Source organism: Erithacus rubecula (genome assembly GCF_903797595.1).
Source record: "Erithacus rubecula genome assembly, chromosome: 19".
Lineage (NCBI taxonomy): Eukaryota > Metazoa > Chordata > Aves > Passeriformes > Muscicapidae > Erithacus > Erithacus rubecula.
In genome coordinates this window covers 8,222,075-8,240,178 of record NC_136671.1, presented here as the reverse complement: position 1 = coordinate 8,240,178, position 18,104 = coordinate 8,222,075, and the positions used below count along the sequence as shown (strand labels likewise).

The 18,104-nt window shown below is 44.3% G+C and overlaps 2 protein-coding genes across 6 annotated transcripts in view; one reads left to right on the top strand and one right to left on the bottom strand.

The window, feature by feature from the left end:
* The window catches only part of KREMEN1 (kringle containing transmembrane protein 1), a 41,264-nt gene extending 38,806 nt beyond the window's left edge, over positions 1–2,458 (bottom strand). The window contains exons 1-3 of the mRNA XM_079322739.1: positions 2,157–2,458; positions 1,570–1,697; positions 133–337 (exon numbers count right to left, since the gene is read on the bottom strand). Of these exons, the coding sequence (XP_079178865.1) occupies positions 133–337; positions 1,570–1,636 (272 nt within the window). The 5' untranslated portion in view covers positions 1,637–1,697; positions 2,157–2,458. The remainder of the gene's footprint in view (positions 1–132; positions 338–1,569; positions 1,698–2,156) is intronic.
* A 15,079-nt stretch (positions 2,459–17,537) lies between these two features.
* Positions 17,538–18,104, top strand: part of ULK1 (unc-51 like autophagy activating kinase 1) — a 75,791-nt gene continuing 75,224 nt past the window's right edge. The window contains exon 1 of one of the 5 annotated variants that reach the window (XM_079322905.1): positions 17,538–17,882. In XM_079322905.1, coding sequence (XP_079179031.1) covers positions 17,584–17,882 — 299 coding nt within the window. In that variant the 5' untranslated portion in view covers positions 17,538–17,583. The remainder of the gene's footprint in view (positions 17,883–18,104) is intronic. The other 4 variants (XM_079322902.1, XM_079322900.1, XM_079322904.1 and 1 more) reach the window with 4 other exon arrangements.

Sequence of the window (18,104 nt, the reverse complement as noted above, 5' to 3'; positions counted from 1 at the left end):
GATCCTGACAACTTTACAAAGTTTTCACTCCCTTATAGACTGGTTTTGCTTAGTGGTAATTGCCTATTGTTGGACAGTGAGATTATAAAGTTTTGTTTCCCTTTTCCAGAGGAATATAAAATCATGGCTTACCTGCATTTTACCACAGAAGAGGCAGTAAGAGTTGTGTTGTTAAGCAAAAAGTCTTTGCCTCCCATAAGAGATCCTGAGTATGGAGAAATTTGAAGACAAAATTCTGTGTAATCAGGACAGCATAGCCCCAAGGACTGGCATGTCACCTGGCAAGAACAGGTATCAAGCAGCTCCCCACATCGCTGTGCACAAGAGTCTTGAGCTCCTTGTTAAAGGAAGAAAAAAAAATCAGGAATGTTATCAAACTCTTCTAGATGTTCTCTGAAGTGCAAGTACATCATCCAAAAGACTGCTGTAAGTAAATAAAACAGGCTGGTTATGTTAGTTTAGGAATGTATTTAGGTGAAGGTTGTAAGCATCTGCATATTAAGGTTGCTCCATTTTGAACAGCAAAGCACACTTATTTACCTCCCAGCCACTAATTCATGATTTCATTAATTCCATGGGTATTTTTACATGTAATAGACAGATAAATGTCCAGAGAAGTCCCTCAGTGAGGAACTAATTACATTTATTTTTGAGAATAAAATACCAGAACAGGGGTCCCTCAACATCAGGCCCACATGGGAATCAGTAAGAATGGGAGGCCAGTGCTCTTGGAAAGTTAACATCAGCAATGAAATGGGCTCCAACACAAGTTTATTAAGAGCTACTGAAATGTCTTTGTTTTGTGCATTTCACCTTAACAAGGCAGGTGTTATGAGCCCTGGATACACAGACAGAAGATACAGTCTTGGCTTATAGACTGTGAGTAATAACGACATCACATGGAAAACTACTCAACAAATAAAACAGTGAGAAGAAAACAGACATTACAGCAACACTGTCAAGAATAGCTGGATTTCACAAACAGTTAAGGGGAGTTAAGTGAGATGGACAAGCTCCACAGACAGCTGAGAGCACTGAGGATCTTTTGGGAAGTGGAATCTTGCAAGGATAACACTGCTTGGGAACTACATCAAGAATACCATGCAATGCTGAGATGACCTAGGTAAGTATCACAAATTCTAAATTTGGACATGGATCTTGCAAAATTGGAACCAGTTATGAAAAAGTAACTAAGGGAGGATTGATTATTTGGGAGGACACAAGCAAGAAGAAGGGCAAGGACTGAGGAAGGTGGTGAAGAACAAGCACAGGAAAATGCAAAGTAGGGAAGTAAAACCACTTGTTCAATATGGGAAGCTATAAAGTTTTTCTTCTGTCTTTAAATATATTTACTGCATTCTCCAGATTGTCTGTTTATTTACAGAAGAGATCCACTGACCTACTGGAAATTATAGAGGAAGAAAATGACACCATGCAGGTAAAAGCTGGCCTGTGTGCCTTTGCTTTAGCTTGTAAACATAGTATCAGTAATTTCTTACCAAGCTGTGTATTCTGAAGAAGTAAAAAAATTTGCAGTTAAAAGCAGCAAAATGTTTGAAAATCACTCACCTGCATTCCAAAGAGCAGTGAGGGTAGAGAGAATGAAGAAAGAAACATCTAAGCCAATGAATTTCATATTTTGTCCAGCTGATTCAGGATGGCTGATTGTAGTAGTCTTCGTGCTAGTCTGGAAAAGCCTTTAATGGAAACAAGTGTCCAGGAATAAACAAGATTCTCACTGTTCAAAGGTTTGTTGTAAATTACTGAAGCAAAACAAATTGAATGAAATGCTCCATTTCAGAGGTCATCTCCAATAAAGGAAAAGATAGAAGGGGAGAGAGTCACTGCAACTCCTTCACATTAATAGTCATGCTTTTCTGAAAGGGGGGGGGTAGATGTTTATTGTTTTACAAGCATTTCTGCTGCAAAGTTCAAGGCCATGGGGTCACAAGTTCTGTGCTTTAATTTTGCTACAACCTGTTATCACTTAGAAGAATGATAAGGAATACATGCTGACAGTACTGTTCTGTTCAGAAGATAATCAGATATTGAGGAAGAGTGTTTACTGCACTATGTGACAGCATGAGGGTTCATTTAAGTGAGGGCAGACCCCTCCTTTTCTCTTATTTTAAGGGGTTAAAATGAAGGAAACTCACCCTTTTTCATAATTTTAAGGGCTTAAATCAGGGAGTTCCCCTTCATTTCAGGGCACTTCTGCCTGTTCCCCAGCACCACGCCTCTTGTGTGGGAGCAATCCTTGGATTGATGCAATTTTGGAGGTGGAATCTAAATTCCTGCAATAGGATCCAGAAAGAGAGTGCCAGCTCTTTTCCATAGGAAGGAAAACACGTAGCCCCAGTATTCAAAGTGCAGGTACAAGCTGTCCTGGGGAGGCGAAGGCTCCCAAGTCCTCTCTGTGCTGGCAGCTTTTGTCTGGGAGCAATCTTGGGATGTATTGAATTCTGTGGGTGGGATCTGAGCGACACGAGCAGCGCCTTAAACGACTCGCTGGTGTCACCTGGTGACGTTCAGCGCTACTGCAAATCAGTCTGATAGAAATGAGCCCTATTGCAGCGTTTGCAAGGGAAAATCGTGCTCAGGAACTGCAAACCATCACACATACATGAACACGAAACTGCAGGCTGGAGCTGGGCTCTGAAAGCAAGGAAGCTGAAACTGTTTATTTGGATAAACCCGAATGTAGAAATTCCATTTTTGTCTCATCAGTCTGGACCTGTAGGACTGAATCGTTGCAGTCAAGAGACAAGACAGTTGTTAGTAATGTTAGTAACTTAAACCTCTCAAATGTTATCTCTCAGAGAACTGGGCCAGCACTGAGCTACTCCCGTGTGCCTGGAGGGCTTTGGGGAGGGGCAAGATGATGTCCCACTTCTGTCTGGAAAAAATGGCAAGAAAATAAAAAGTAGTTTCCCTTCTCTCTCTCTGACCCATAACCGAAGCAGTTCTATGGGACAACATGGACACCACTGCTCCCCCAATATTTGGGTGAATTATTCATACAGTTTATAAATACTCCCTCTCCCTGCTCCTCAGTCCTTCCCTGCACAGAGAGCAGACTTACTCCATCCTTTGTTTCCAACATGAGCTTTCCAGCCCAAATCCCAGTTCTCACAAGCACAAACTAAACAGACCTAAGGCATTGGTTCAATCATTGCCTGGAATTCCCATGTGCCATGTTCCCTGGATTGCTCAAGCAAACACTCACAGCAGTCCCACCTCAGCACAGAGATTTAGACTAAGCCCATCACCAATGGTGGTGGTTCAGATCACAAAGATGTAGGAGCAGCAATGTTGGGGCCTGCAGGGTGGCCTTGGCATGGCTTTTCCAGTGCCAGTGCTCTCTCCAGCCTAAGACTAGCCCCAACCCTCACAAAAAAGAATGCCTTGTGTAGGCTGGTGAGTCCTCTACTGGAAGAGAGGGAGCAGCTCATCAGGAATGCACTTCCTCAATCTCTCTTGGAACGCTTTTATTATCATGCACAACCAGGATAAACAAGTGAGATTAGAAACCCTCTAGGCAAAATCCATGCTCAGGCGAGTAGAGCTTTGCAGGACCCATGTTAATCCTGCTCTACAAAGCACATTCCAAACATTTGGCACCTCCTGCATTTATAGGAATGAAGGAAGTCATGTCCCTACTGGCCTTCACCTCATTTGGGGATATAGATGGGCCCTACCTCTCAAAGCTCTTTGCCCAGTGAGCCTGCCAGGGAAGCAAGCTCATGGCTGCCCTTGGAACCTGTCTCTAAATAGTTTCATTCTGGCAGGATGATGTAGTGGAGGCTGGCTGTTATTCCTACCCCCTGGGTCACACAAGGTAGCAGTGACGTGATGGAAGAACTAGGGCCCTGTCACCACAACTCATCTGTCACTGTCCCCTGAGATCTGCAGCAGACCTGGTGTCACTCTGGTGCGGATGGTCCCAGCCCTGCTCCACTGCCCACAGCAGGAGCTGTTTCTCGTTAGGAAAGTGAAATGCTTTTTTTCCACACTGCCAAAAGCCATCTGTCTCTTTATTTGCTGTTGTCCACCCTGCTGGGAGCTGGTGCAGGTGTCCTTCTCTCCATGTTATGTAAGCACAGAGCTCAGTGCTTTGCCCTCTCCTAGCAGAGCCTGGCATGGGCAGGACAAGGTGGCTGCAGTGGTGACAGCTGGCACCTCTGCAGATCCTGGGCAAAGCCATTTGAGTCATGTCTCTCCTGCCATGACTGGTACAGGCTGACTGGGGAAGTGCTTGCCAAAGGATGCTGATCCTTCAGCAATTCCTGTTTTCTTTGGTCCCTACAGGAGGCTGCTTGAGAAACAGGCTTGACCAACACCTGAAGGGGCTGCTTTAGCAGCTCTGACGAAGTATCCCTGCTTACTTGCTTGCTTGTGTCTGTGTGGGTGAACAGGCAGAGAGCTGCCAGCAGGCTGCACTGGCAGGCAGAGCTGAGCCTGTCCCTGCCCATGCTGCCTCAGGTTTGTTTGGGCTGGGCCAGGCAGGTGTGCCCAGGGAGCTCTGGGGCTGTACCGAGTGGCAGATTGCAGAGGGAAAGTGCTGCATTGTTCTCTGCCTGCAGTCACCTTGCCTGAACCCAGCTCTGAAGCTTGATGCCACAGAGGGGTGTGAAGAGCTATGGTAAATGTTAAGGAACAATTCTAACATGGATCCAACACAGCAGTGAACTTCTGAAGACAGGTATTTTGGGTGTTCTCAGCATTGCAGAAGAACAGCATGTGTAGCTGCTGTGTCTGGTTGAACCCGTATTGCTATTGGACTTTTTCCTTCACTTCTTACTTCTTGAAGCCATGATTGCAGAGCAGATTCAATTTTTTTGTTGTTGTTGTCAGAAGAAAGGTCTAAATGCAGTAGTTAGTATTGTTTAGTATTTGGCAAACCATGCTGGATTAGGGCAGAGTGAATAGTAGGAGAAATATTAGAAGTTAATTCTAATCTTGCCTTTTATATGGATTACAAGTTATGTCACTAGGGACTCATATTCCAAACTGCAGACAAGCAACCCCTTGTGATTGCTGGTGAAATCCAGCACCAGGAGGGAAAAGGGAGCAGCAGCCAGCTGGGGAGACAGTGCCTTCAGTCCTGGTGCAAGTATTGGTCCCTGGCCACAAACCTCTGTGGTGGGTGTTTGACTCAAAGCCTGTCTTCTGAATCCTTTCCTCAGTGCTCCCAAGCTTCCCTCCTTGGGCCATGAGCCAAGGAATCAGGCATATTAACCAACAGACCATTTGTTTTTCCACGGGCTGTGTAAATTGTGCTGGTGTTATCAGTGAAACCAGGTCTGCCCATGGCCTCCTGCTCTGCGGGCGGTGGAGGGCTCTGATCTCCTGCTCCTGTGCTTTCTGAGGGTGGGGCAGCACCTTGCAGGAGTTTCCAGAGCACCAAACACAAGGTGAGCACTCTGTAACTGCTCCCAAAGACGAGCTGGCCCCAGCACAGCTGTGTGTTTGGACTTGCAGCAGATGTGAAAGTGGTAGGACACCATACTGTGTGGTGGTACAGCCAGAATTGCTGAGCTTTGCAGTGGTCCTGCCCTGGCTCTGAAATAAGGACAGGAAAATGCTGTTTTGAAAATGCTGTTTATCTGGTTAAAGGTTTGTTCTTGTCAAGTGTGATGTAACAAGGCTAGAGCAGTTATGGAGAAGGTCCAGGTCTGGATTTTTGCTCTGATCTGGAGCAAAAGATCTGTATCTTTTGATGATTGGTTCAGTTCTGCTCATAGCTCCACAGACAGATGATTTACCTGTGGGAGATTCTGCCCTGTGCTGTTCTTTATAATCAACAACCATCCCTGATGTACACCCTGATAAGGCTCCAGGAATTCACTCATCCTGCTGTGATAAACTGCCTGTGCTGTGCTCCAGCCCTGCACACCTGGGCACAGCCCTGGGAGCAGCCTCTGCCTCTCCTGTGTGCTGGGTTTGGCTCACACCCAGCTCTGTCTCTTGCTTCTCCCATCCTCACAAAACCAAATGCAATCTGCTCGTGTGTGTGCTTCAAGAGCCCTGCCAGGAACAAAGAGAAGTCCAAATATTTGTGTTGGGCTGTTACTCTTTCCATTCAGGCGATAAATGACAGGCTGCAGCAGAGTCTTTGTGTGCTCTGTGGGATTTCCACTGTACTGGCTCCAGCTTCACAACCTCATCAAGATGAAACACCTACAATTAACAGTTGGGTTTTAACTTGGGGGAAAATGACTGAGTGTGATTGAAATATGGCCTTAAAAAGAAAAAAACGACAACACCAAAAGCCAAAACAAAAGACCACAAACAAACCAACCACAAAAAAACCCTGAGAAAAATCATCAGACCTTCCCTGTGTCAGATGAGAAGTGCCTGGTGTCTGTGTGCAGTTTCATGCAGAACAGCATTTTCACTCAACTCTGGGAGCTCTGTTGGTGATTTCTGTCCCAGTGCCTGGGACACAAGCTGTCAGTCTGCACTCAAATATTTCTGAGCTGCCTTCCTCTGCAAAGTTCCATGCTTAAGGCCATGTAGAAGCCTGAGTTTCCTTGAATGAACCTCTTTTTGTTTGAGCTGACCAAGGAGATGAAGATGTTTGCTAACAAATTCATTCCTGAACTTCAGATCTCTGCTTCTGGGAAGCTGCTGGGCTTCAGTGCTTGGTAAAGCCAGGACTAGAATGGTGAGACAGCTCCAGGTGTGAGCTAGATCAGGACACAAGCTGGTCTGGTGTCACTGGGCCTGTTCAAAACTCGGGAAAAAGAAAGGAAAGGCACAATCCAGTCTTGTGGGATTTCACATACCAACATGCCAGACAAATTCTCTTAGCTTTCTCAAGCAAATTTGGTGTTCCCTGCTAGTGCCACCATGAGTTTTCTCACTCAGAAGTTTCTTATCAGAAATTCATTAGCCCTGAAACCTTAAGGATTAACTCTTCAAACATAAATACTCCCTATAATTACCTTCTCTTTGTGCTGTACTTTGGATGACATCTTTATTGTTTCATTTTACACAGCAGACAGTACTAATATTATAACACCAAGTTAAATCACATCTACTTTGGGCAGCTGAAAAGCTATCAAAAATGACAGGAGCTTCAGAAAAAAAAAAACTAATATCAGAAAAAAATAACATCAGAAATCTTTCTAGCTTCCTTTTTTATCCTATTCATTACACACAACAGAGAAAAGAAGCACTGTTTGAGTAGCTTCAGCTGCTGTTTCCAAGAAGGATCCATTTTGGCAAACTCTTTAAGCTCCTTCCTTCTTAGGTCACTTCTGAGATCACATCAGAGCTGAGGAACCTCCCAGTAGCCTGTTTCTGTAAGTGCTCTGTCCTGTTTTGTTCTGAGCTCAGGCTGGCACCTGGCAGTTACGCCTGCCTGGGCTGTAATAAAGTATGTAGATGTTCTAGGCAGAGAATATAAGGTGGATACAATCTATATTGTCACCATTAGAGCTGCTTAAATTGAATTTATTACCACAGCCTGACCCTAACCTTCATTGACAGACACCTTTGAGGAGCAGGTAGCAGAGGCATAAATTCTTTATTGCCCTTGAGTCTTCATTACTGGCAGTTGGGAGAGGTCAAGAGTACAAGGAGACAATTTAGCTAAACATATTTGTTTTTCAAGATAAATGAAACATAGGTCTCAAACCCTTTGCCAGGGCTATGTGTGCATCACTATTTAAAACCAGTTGATCGATAACAGTTGTTGTAATCAGTACAAGGAATTCTGTCGGAAAGTTTTTGGAAAATACATGTACACACGCAGCAAAACTGTTACAGCCAAGTGCATGATAAAGAGGTATTAACCCTTAGTGAAATTAGAGGGTAAGCAGCAAAGAGGCCAAGATCCTTGATTTTTTTTTTTTTTTTTGATAACAGGGGAAAAAGAAGCAGATGGTATGTAAGCCAGCAATGTATAAGCAGGTTACTTTATGTAGTTACAGAATAGGTTTAACACTGCCTTAAATCACTGCTCATTGTGAATCTGAAACATGTTTTCATTACTTACATTCTCCTGAAATTTTTCATCTCCCCTCTCATCTAATAAGCCATCAGGCAGGGATTCTAGCAACCTTGTCCACCAGCCCAGTGGTCCTTCATTCTCACTTGCAACCTGGGGCACTCCAATGAGGAGGAATTTGTATGGGAACAGCCTAACAGTGGCAGATCTGTTCTGCACAGCTGAAGGAGTTTTGCTACAGAGAAGCAATGGGTGCCCAGCCAAAATCTGGGATGTGGTGTGCTGCTCAGGAGCTGAAGGCTGGGATGCTCAGAACTCGATGCCCTCACATGGCCCATGCCAAGCTGCTGGGAGGGCCAGGCAGGACATTTCCTGGGTGATGCAGACAGCTGTGCCTCCTGGGTCATGGGCAGCTGGCCAAATGATGACACTTGATTTGCTGTGTAACAGCAGACCCTCTGTGATTCAGATAAGAGCACACTTATGCTGTTAAAATGGTGTAATTTGCTCCAGGACCTATTTGTGCATAATGCTTCTGAAGGAATCCAGCCACAAGAATTTCTCTGATCAAATTAGGCAGGTTGGCTCGACGTGGGTGGGTCTGTGGGTGGCAGTTCTCATCCTCAGTGACAGAGCTGACTAGCAGTGCCTGGGAATGTTTGTGTTTCCATTGTTTCTCTTCTATGTATTTCTTAAAGTGTTCTTGGGGCATCCTATTTAAATGTGGGGAACCTTCCTGTGAAGCTCACTGTCAGAAAAAAACTAAACCTCCCATCTCCCAAGGCCTGTTCCTGCCAGCTCTCTCTCCCATGGGATGATCAGGATGAACATGCAGGTGTGGCAGGGAATGAGTGTGCACCTTGCTCTGGCTGCTCCTCCCCTTGTCCAATGGCTTTTTCTGTGTCAGAGTCACAGGGGAAGGCTCTTCTGTGCTTACAAAACAGGCTGTGCTCACACAGGTATCAGCAGATTTCTTCTTTATCATGACCTCATTTTCATGTCCTGTGACACATTAAATTGATGTCACAGTGATTACACATGTCTCTCAAGCTGATTCTCCTCCCAAGCATGTTGGCTGGCATTAGCCAGCTCCTCTGCTGGCTCAAGTCAGTGTAATTACAATTTTTTTCATCTGGCTGAGAGAAGCCCCAGGTTCCTCTATGAGTGCTACAGTAAACTGAGAATGGTTGAGTAAGGTCTGAAAACATACAGCCTGAGGATGATGAAGCATTTGGAGTTTTAATGAAAGATATCATATCAGTTTAAAGGATTAGGACTGTTGACAGAGAAATCTGATTCTCAATGTAAAATCTGAAATCTAAAGCAAGTTGTGCCAAGCTCAAAGCCTAGTCTTGTGAGCCACAGGATAATGTCACTAAACAACTGTTCTGGAAACAAATAGTTCCAGTGTTCCTCTCCTTCCCATAGCTGCCATTTAAACTCTATTATTTTGCTTTTTGATTTTCCCTCTTTCTCCATCATATATAGCTTCTGAAGGAGAAAATCTTAAACAAATAATCAGTACTGCTGAAATGATACAATATCTTATTTAAACCAAACTGACTGTTATGTTTTGAATGGAAAATGAACTACATTGCTCCCCAGGTTTAGGTCTGTAATATTGTATCTACACAAGGGAACTCAAACAGGCCTTTAGGGTCCTAGATATGGGAAGGGTCAGGCTGAGACTGAATGCTAAATTAAAATTATGGGGCATTTTTTATCTTCTATAAATCCAACAGTAGAAAATCTTTCCAATACTAGTTCCTTTGTGTTCCTCAGAAATGTACACCTTTGACTAGCATGATCCCAGGCTTTCCTTTGGCCTCTGTTACTGCAGCTGATCACTGGCCCCACAATATTTATTGTATCTCATCCTTTCTACTCTGCAATTCCACTCATTTTCCAGAGGGACAGAGTGGTTAGAGAAGTCTGTGCGTGACTTAATTCTCATTATGTTGTTGTTAATGAAGGGGTGCCTAGAGCTTCCCAGGAAATTCATTGCAAAGCAGGGAGCACAAATGCACCCAGGACTTTGGAAATGTGTGTTCAAAATCTCTCTTCCATGCCCTGTCTATGGGGTCAGACTATTCTTTTAAAAATGTTAAGCAAGTTCATAACGTTTTTGCTGAAGAGGAGACAGATAACCTTGTTTACCATATTTTATTTTGTGGCTCATTTATGGCTCCACTCTGGTTTCCAAGTATTTGTCTGATTTTGTTTATTTGCACTAGAATGGAAAGGAACTGCAATTAAATACAAGTGGTATTCATAGCTTGTTGCATGTGGTTCTGCTTTCTGTAACTGGATTATACTGATGTTGCTATTCAAGCCTTGAAGCTGCAAAAAGTGTCCCATCCTAATTACACAACCCCAGCTGAGGTCCCTTGGTAATAGGTGTGAGCATAAAACTCTTCCTGACGAGTTTCTCACGAGTCAGAGGATGTTGCCATCCTCCTTATTATGCCATGGTAATTTTAAAAGGCTCTTGTCAACCAATAACCCAATAACTTTTCTTCCCTCTGGGTTTTGTTAGGTTAATCCATGAGTCATGGAATATTTGACTATGAATTCATGACTCATGGGAAAGCAACACAGCCATCACAGTCCTGGATGATCTTGCTGCCTGGTGCTGCCTGGTCAAGTGCCTTCCCAATGCTTGGATGGATCACAAATGCATCCTGAAGCATTGCAGAGCATCAATAAACCCAGAACCCTTCACTGGGAAATATTAGTGTTAACCTGGCTTATTAGCAGAACTATTCTCATTACTTGTACCTAGCTCTGGGAAGAGCACTGATGTTGGACAGAGAATTCCAAAAAACAAGGTCAGCCGTTTTTGTCTTGCTTTTATTCAGATATTTGCTTTTATTAGTGATGCTGTCTTGTTTCATTTGACAAAGGGAAAAATAACAAATGCTGAGCTGTGTACATTTGTGATCTTTAATTTGGCATAACCATTACTGCATTGCATATTTGCAACAAAAATCAAAGGGATACAGAAATAATGATGAGAAATTAGGTCTTTTAAGGCCTTGTCATTTACACAGATAAGGGAAAGGGAGAGATAGCAGTCTAGGAGACTGAAATACCTAAATGCTTCTCAGAAATGCATCCCTGATTTATCAGGCAAGAACTCAGCAGCCAGAGACCTAAACTGCATTTCTGGGAAATTGCTCTGTGAATTCAAGGACCAGAGAGCTCAGGTATGCACCAAAGGGAAAAAAAAAATCAAATATCACGTTACATATAATTTATCACCTTGCCCTTAGGTCTTCCTTTGCTGTGGGGTTATAAGTGCTGGAGTATAGATATAGGTGGGTATGATGTCTTAGCAGAGCAGTTGGTTTTCTTTAATATATATATATTTAAAATATTTTTAATGGGTTTGAAAGCACTAAACACAAAAGAAGTCTTTCTCATGCTCCACTGAGAGCTTTTCTTGCATGCCACTAATTGCTGCAGGCTTTCATGTGGGAGAGTGGCCTGTCTGGTTTCCTAGAAATACATGAAGACAAGGAATCCTTGCTTTGGAGTGTTGCAACACAGGGACAGATCCCAGCTGCTGCACCCAGCAGTGTCCAGCCCCACTGCAGGGAGCTTCTGTGCTGCCCTTCATCTTCCTGTGAGCAGCCTGTCCTTGTCAGTTGAGAAAACTGATAACAGGTCCAGAGGAAGAGCCTGAGTTTTCCTTTTTTCAAGTAATCCTTCTGTGTATCTGTGAGAGTGGTACTAGCATGATAACTTTCAAGGCCTGTTTTTGGAGTAACTCCTCATCCTGGGCTTTTAGGGAAACTTTCAGCATCTGCCCAAAACCAAAACACTGAAAACAAACCACAGAACGGGAGAGAGAGCTGGGCATGAACAATTTGCATATCCAAGGACTCAGTTTGTCCTTGACTGTGTCACTCCTGCCAGATGTTTGCCCAGCCTGTCCCAGGGAGGCTCTAGCAGTGATCTGGGCAGCCTGGTCCCCTCCTGAACCCATCAGCAGGGGGAGAGATCTCCTTCATGACTGGTGAAGCCTCCTCTGCCTTGTCCTATCTCCCGTGGCCATTCCTTGCTGTTATTTGCACATCTGTAAGTAAAGGAAGCTATCATTGCTGCCCAGGTTTCACACTGGATGAGTAAAGCCTGGCTGGAACAATGCCTGTTTGAAATTGTATGTGCTACTGGTCTGCTTGAAAACAGAGACACCTCCGAGCCTGTTAGTCATAAAGAGGAAAGTTTATTAACAATCCCTTCCCAAGGCAAAGCTGGAAGCTTGCTGGAAGCAGTTAGGAATCCCAAATGAGCTGGTCCCCATGAGCAAAGTGCACCTGGCTGTGCCTCCCTTCTCCTGGGGCAGCACTGCTGATGCATCAAACCCCAGAAACAGCCCAGCTGCAAGGAAAATGCCTGAGAATCCTATTTTTAAACTGGTGCATGTCCTTGACCTCCCAGGTTCATGACAGAGAGGCAGAAATGACTGTTCTATAAGCCTGCATTCTTCTGTGTCTCTACCATAATCCAGCAGTGAAAGGGGGTTAAACCTGCTCTTAAATGGGCACCTCTTAGAGAAGGAAAAACAACCAGGCTTCTGATTCATAACAGGACAGACACAGGTTTCTCTGGGAAGTCACTGCAGTCTTGTAATATTGCAGAGTTCATTGGTGATTTTTGTGTCAAGGCTGCTTTTGAGAAGGATAGAGACACCAAAGTTGACAAATGTGAATTCACTGTCTACCTGGATTGCTTTGGAAAGACTTTATTGGGCTGAAGGGCTCTTTCTGACCATGAATTTCAGCTCTCTCCTAGAGAGAAGAGATGGGCCTTAAACCTGGAGGCTTCCCCTGTATTAGTCATGCAGAAGCCACCAAAGCAGGGGCTGCTGCTGGAGCGTGTTGCAGCTGCTGCAGAGGATCCTGTTGACTTGAATGGCCATTGGAGGGATCTCAGAGCACAGGCTAAAGTGAGGCCCTTATCCCTCCCTGAACAAACCTTGGCTTCACCAGGACTGACATGAGGGACCCCATGGATGGCACACACCAAAGTGTGTGTGTGCTCTGGAGGGTGGTGAGAGTGGGTCTGTTCCCAACCAGGACAGAGACATCCTGTAAGGAACTGCATGATGAAACCTGCTGATTTATGGACAAGCAGTACTTGTTCTGGCAAAAAATAGCTTCCAATTAGCTTGAAAACAGACTGCTCTGGGTGGATTTGCAGACTCCTATTTATTGGCAAACTTCATTTTAATATAATCAGCCGCTTGACAGGCAGGTTAGGTAATGATCCTTGATGTGAGCACTAACAGATTTGAGCACTGAGCATAGACTTTAGTGCCCAGAGCTCTCTGCCAGTAGCTGAAATGCACTTGATATTAAAATGGCATGGGAACCCAGGAAGCCCCTTGCCAGAGCACCTTGCTGAGTACATGAGAATGCTGCCTTCAATAATTCACTATGTCTGTTCAGTAAGCTGGTGTGTATGTGCAGGGAAGGGGGTAATAAAACATCTCAGACCTGCCTTGCCAGGATAATTCAGTGGCTAGTTAAATCTCTCAGCACTATTAATCAATAAAGTGGCTCACAGCATAAATAAATCTAGAATGTAACATGACAGAGCTATGGAAGCACATGGAAAGTGACTCTCCCTCTCCTGTGTGTGATGCTAAGTGCCATACTGCTCCAGCAGTTATTTGAATAACCTCAGTGCTCTAATACTTCAAATATTCAGACCTCCCACCACTGTCATCCCATGTTTGAATGTCACCTAAATGTTTTAAACTCTGCTCTGTGTGTGATGGAGGGAGCTGGCTGTGAAAGAGAGCAGATTGCAGACTCCATCACTTAATTCAGTGTCTCATTTCACTGATCAAAAGCTGATGTTGTAAGTGGAGGATCACTCCTTTCCTAAGACAAAAGCATTTACCAGAGCTGGAAAGATATTTCTGCAGGTCCCTGGTGCAGTGTGAACAAATACTCTTAGCACAACTTATACTGCTGCTGTAAATCTGCAGATGTTTTCAGAGCTGCAAATTAATCTACTCCTTCAGCCTCTGTAGGAATGCAACACAACAAGGCAGTGTTCAAAACTCGCTTATCCTGGTGAATTTGGTGCAACTGTACTGTAATCTCTGTCTTATCCTTTCTGTAACTGAACCAGAATCCAGCCTACTAGCAGAATCAGAAACAAGTATGATCAAACAACATAATTTTAATTTTCCCTTAAATTCAGCCTGCAGTTTCCCTTCTATTCATTAATGCCAGGATAATATTTACTTTTACAATTTACAGATATTTATAGACCTTCCACATATTTCCTCCACCAAACTGATCTTCATCCAAACACTGCATATTCAGTGCTTTCCCTCCTTCCTGATGAATCTGGCAAAAATTCCAGCTTTCAGGTTAGTGTTGGCTCTGCCCAGATACTGCTCAGCCATCAGGATGTTTGTGGAAAGCGGATGTGGAACTGCCTTAACATGTCTGAATTTGCATCAGATTTTGAATCCACATAAATACAGAGTCTGCTTTTCATCCAGATGTACTCTGAAACTCAAACTCTGATCTTTCCTTCTGTGCTGCTCTGTCCATCTTCTTTGGCTGTGAAGTATCCAGAATAAGTTTCAAGCACACATTTCTGTGAAGAAAATAATTACCCAGCAGCAGCACACCTACAGCTGCATGTTAAAGCTCATCCTCAGGCTTCACTGCTCATTTCACACAAAGAGGAGATGCAGGACCAATTAAAGGCTCAGCCCATGTGTGGTAACATGTTCAATCACATCTTGCTCATGCACCCAAGCTCATAGTTTAGCACTTCCTTCAGAAATATTGATTTGCTGTCCTGGCCCTTCGTGCTCGTGTCCCTGGGGCAGTTGCTGTAATGAAAAGATTACACAGGAAGGCCTTGGAGATTCCCTCTGCATCGAGCAGAACTTTGATTTCAAAACAGCAAGGCAAAGAACTTGTTCTTTGTGATTGCATCTGGGCAAGGATTCCCCCACGCCTTGCAGACAGTTCATCTTCATGGGTGGCTGCTGGGAAGCTTCTGATCTCTCACTGGGCACTATGGGGAGCACCAGGCTGGAGCTGCTGAACTAGAAAAGCAAAGACTAGATCCTGGGAAAGATGGCTGGCTGCCCCACAGCAGATGTTTGTATTGAGAAGCTGGAACTGTCTGGAAAGGCATCACAAAAAGATGGACATTGCCTAATGGGAAGTCTTTATTCTGCCTGTATTATAAATTTATACTCTGAGTTTGCTTACATAATTCCCTCACACTTTTGTAGCTTTAACCAACTGCCCAGCTCAGAGATAATTAATTACATTGTGCCTCTGCAGCCAAGAAGTAAGGATGGCACTCTTGGATTACAGGAGGTAGAAACAGCCATATTTATGACTCCTGATTAAAACATGGTATTGGAAAAGAGTATTACTTGAGTCATCAGGATATCACTTGACCATCACTTTCCTTTACAATTAAATTAGAAGAAAGAATAAAGTTGCATTAAATTAAAAAGAGAGTTCCAAGACAATATTCCAAGGCTTCCCACAGTGGGTGTATTATATGCTTATATTATTCTCCACCCATTGTAAATCTCAGCAGTAGATCTTCCCCCACTGATGTTTTGCATTAGTAAATTGAACTCTCTACTCTGTCCCCTCAAAGATTAATGCCTCCATCTGAGGAAGCAGTTGAATACGTGCTGGCAGTAGTGCTTTCATGATCAGCAAATGGGAGACTGTGGGAGGAGAACAGAATTTGCATGTGTTGGATGTTGGCCTAAACATACTCTCACTGAATTCTGAACATCGGGGAAGAATTGATACAGCACAAGCTCTTAATCAGCAAACCACAGAAAAAAAAAAAAAAAAAAAAGAAAAAGAAAAAAAAAAGAAGAATCCTACATTTAATTAAAAAGCTTTTCAGCCCTCTTTGTTCCAAAATGAACAAATGTGTCTGCACTCCAAACATCTCAAATACATATTGCTGTCAAGGAGCATTACATTTTATTAGTGGTTCTGGGGGAAATGTCTAAATTTTTGTAGAAGTTCAAAATATTTTCACCAACCCATTTTTTTTGAAGGCTCACAATTGAAAGATGTTTAATTGCTATAAATATTAAACTGATCATACAAAGTAAGTGTGATGCCTCATGTGCCCATATAGCATCCAGTACTAACTGATCCTAGTACAGACTTTTATTCTGCTATCTTGAAGTCCCTTTTGCTCACTAGAAAGCTACCCAGTGAGCCTGCTTAAAAACAAAACAAATTTGCCTAAAACAAAACCAAAACGTCAGCAGAGAGGAGGTTGACTTTGTCACCTGGCTCTGTAAACAGCTGCATGCAAAGAGCTGCCTTAGGACCCACGTTTAGTCAAATCTAACTTACGTTTAACGGTTGTTTTTGTTGTTTTTTTTTTTTTTTTTCACAACCAACAGCACATGAAGGAACAAATAAGCACACTCAGTACAGAACAAAGGACATTCATCACTGGGATATTTTGGCCTCTAATTGAACAGCAGTCATATCAACTTCCTCCTTCAGCCAGGACTGCATGTCTTTGCTGTGCTAGGGAAGGAAAGGCAAAAACACCTGTGGGCACTGGAGATTTTACCACAGTTCTTGCAAGAGTGCACTTGCTAGCCAGAGTGCTCTGGCTGCTTTCCAGCCAAGGCAGATACAAGATTTTGCCTGCCTAGAAATCATCTAGGTAGTTTCAAAACATTTTCTTCACTTCCTGCCTTGAACTTTTGCAACTATTACCTTCTGCTTTAGAGACAGTGGCTTTTTAGAGGTAAAATTAATTCCCAAGTCTTTTTTGCTAAGTACCTTTCTTTTATTTTGAAAATTTGATGATGGTTGACATTTTTATGTTTCTGCATTAGTGTTGAAATTAACCCCTTATGATCATTGACAAAGGCCTGAAAATGTAGATGTGGATGACAGAAGTGTGGAAGAAAACAAGTAGCTAAGTATACTGTATGTTTTTTTAAAGCTGTTTTAAAATTCATTTCTGCTGGAATCACAGAAGTGCTCTGGTCTTGTTTTGGTTTAAAGGCCACTTCAGCAAAGGCAGTTTTCAGATCCCCACTGAAGAACACCCTTGTCACTTTCACAGCTCCCAACAAGCACTAAACTACTGGAATTTGAGATGCCAACCACTACCAGTCAGGCACTGCTACTTTTACACTGGCATTCAGCACACGCTGTCATTTTCCCACTAAAATTTTAAGTGGAGGAAGGTACCTGAACCAGTTTCCTAGGAGCCAAGGACAACAGACTATGGGCCGACAGATATCATATCAGCCACTGCCAGATAAGGCGTCCTGACGCTGTGAAGTGCTGCTTGTGCCGAGAATGGTGATAACTGCAGGCACCCAGCGTCACAACAGCGAGCACCCTGTGTGCTGGGTGTCCGTGGAGCCGCTGGCATCGCCCAGGCAGTGCGTGCTTGGGTTTGGACACAGGTCGATACACGGGTCAATGCAGTTGTGTAAAAAAACAAACTGCTGCCCACGAGGAGCGTTGTTTTCTGTGCTGCTGGAAGATGACGTTGTGATAAGAGCACAAACAGGTGCGAATGCGCAAGCGGTGCGGACGTGGCCAGGGCTGCTGGATTTGGGCAGCCTGGAGCAGAGGATGGGACAAACCCGTGAGAAGTTCCTGCCACGGGGGAATGAACCTGTGAGCCCACACCCACAGGGCAGAGCTTGTGGGTCTCTGCACAGCGAGAGCCTGGGGATGGTCAAACCACACACCAGGCCCAGGCCAGGAAAGGTTTCTTATGGCAGCAGTGATTCCATGCCGAGCTGCGGAGCAGGAGAAGGGTCCATCAGAGGAGAGCTCCATGGAGGCACCCTGGGGCGCTGCTGGAGGCCGGGCCGGCTCCCGCGGAGCAGCCGGGGTGCCCTGGCACAGGAGCGGCTCTGGAGGAGGAGGTGGGCTATGCTGGGGGAGAGGAACGGGGGCTGGCCATGCTGGGACGCTTTACAGCTCCTGGGCTGAACTTCACCCAGCCAGTCCCGTTTGTTTGTTCGGAACATCGCTCGGTCTGTTCAGCCCGGAGGAGATGGACCTTTTTGTGGTGTACAGCTTCGGGGTTGTGAAGGGAAGTGAAAGGGCAGGCACCGATCTGCGGTGACAGTGACAGAACCCCAGGG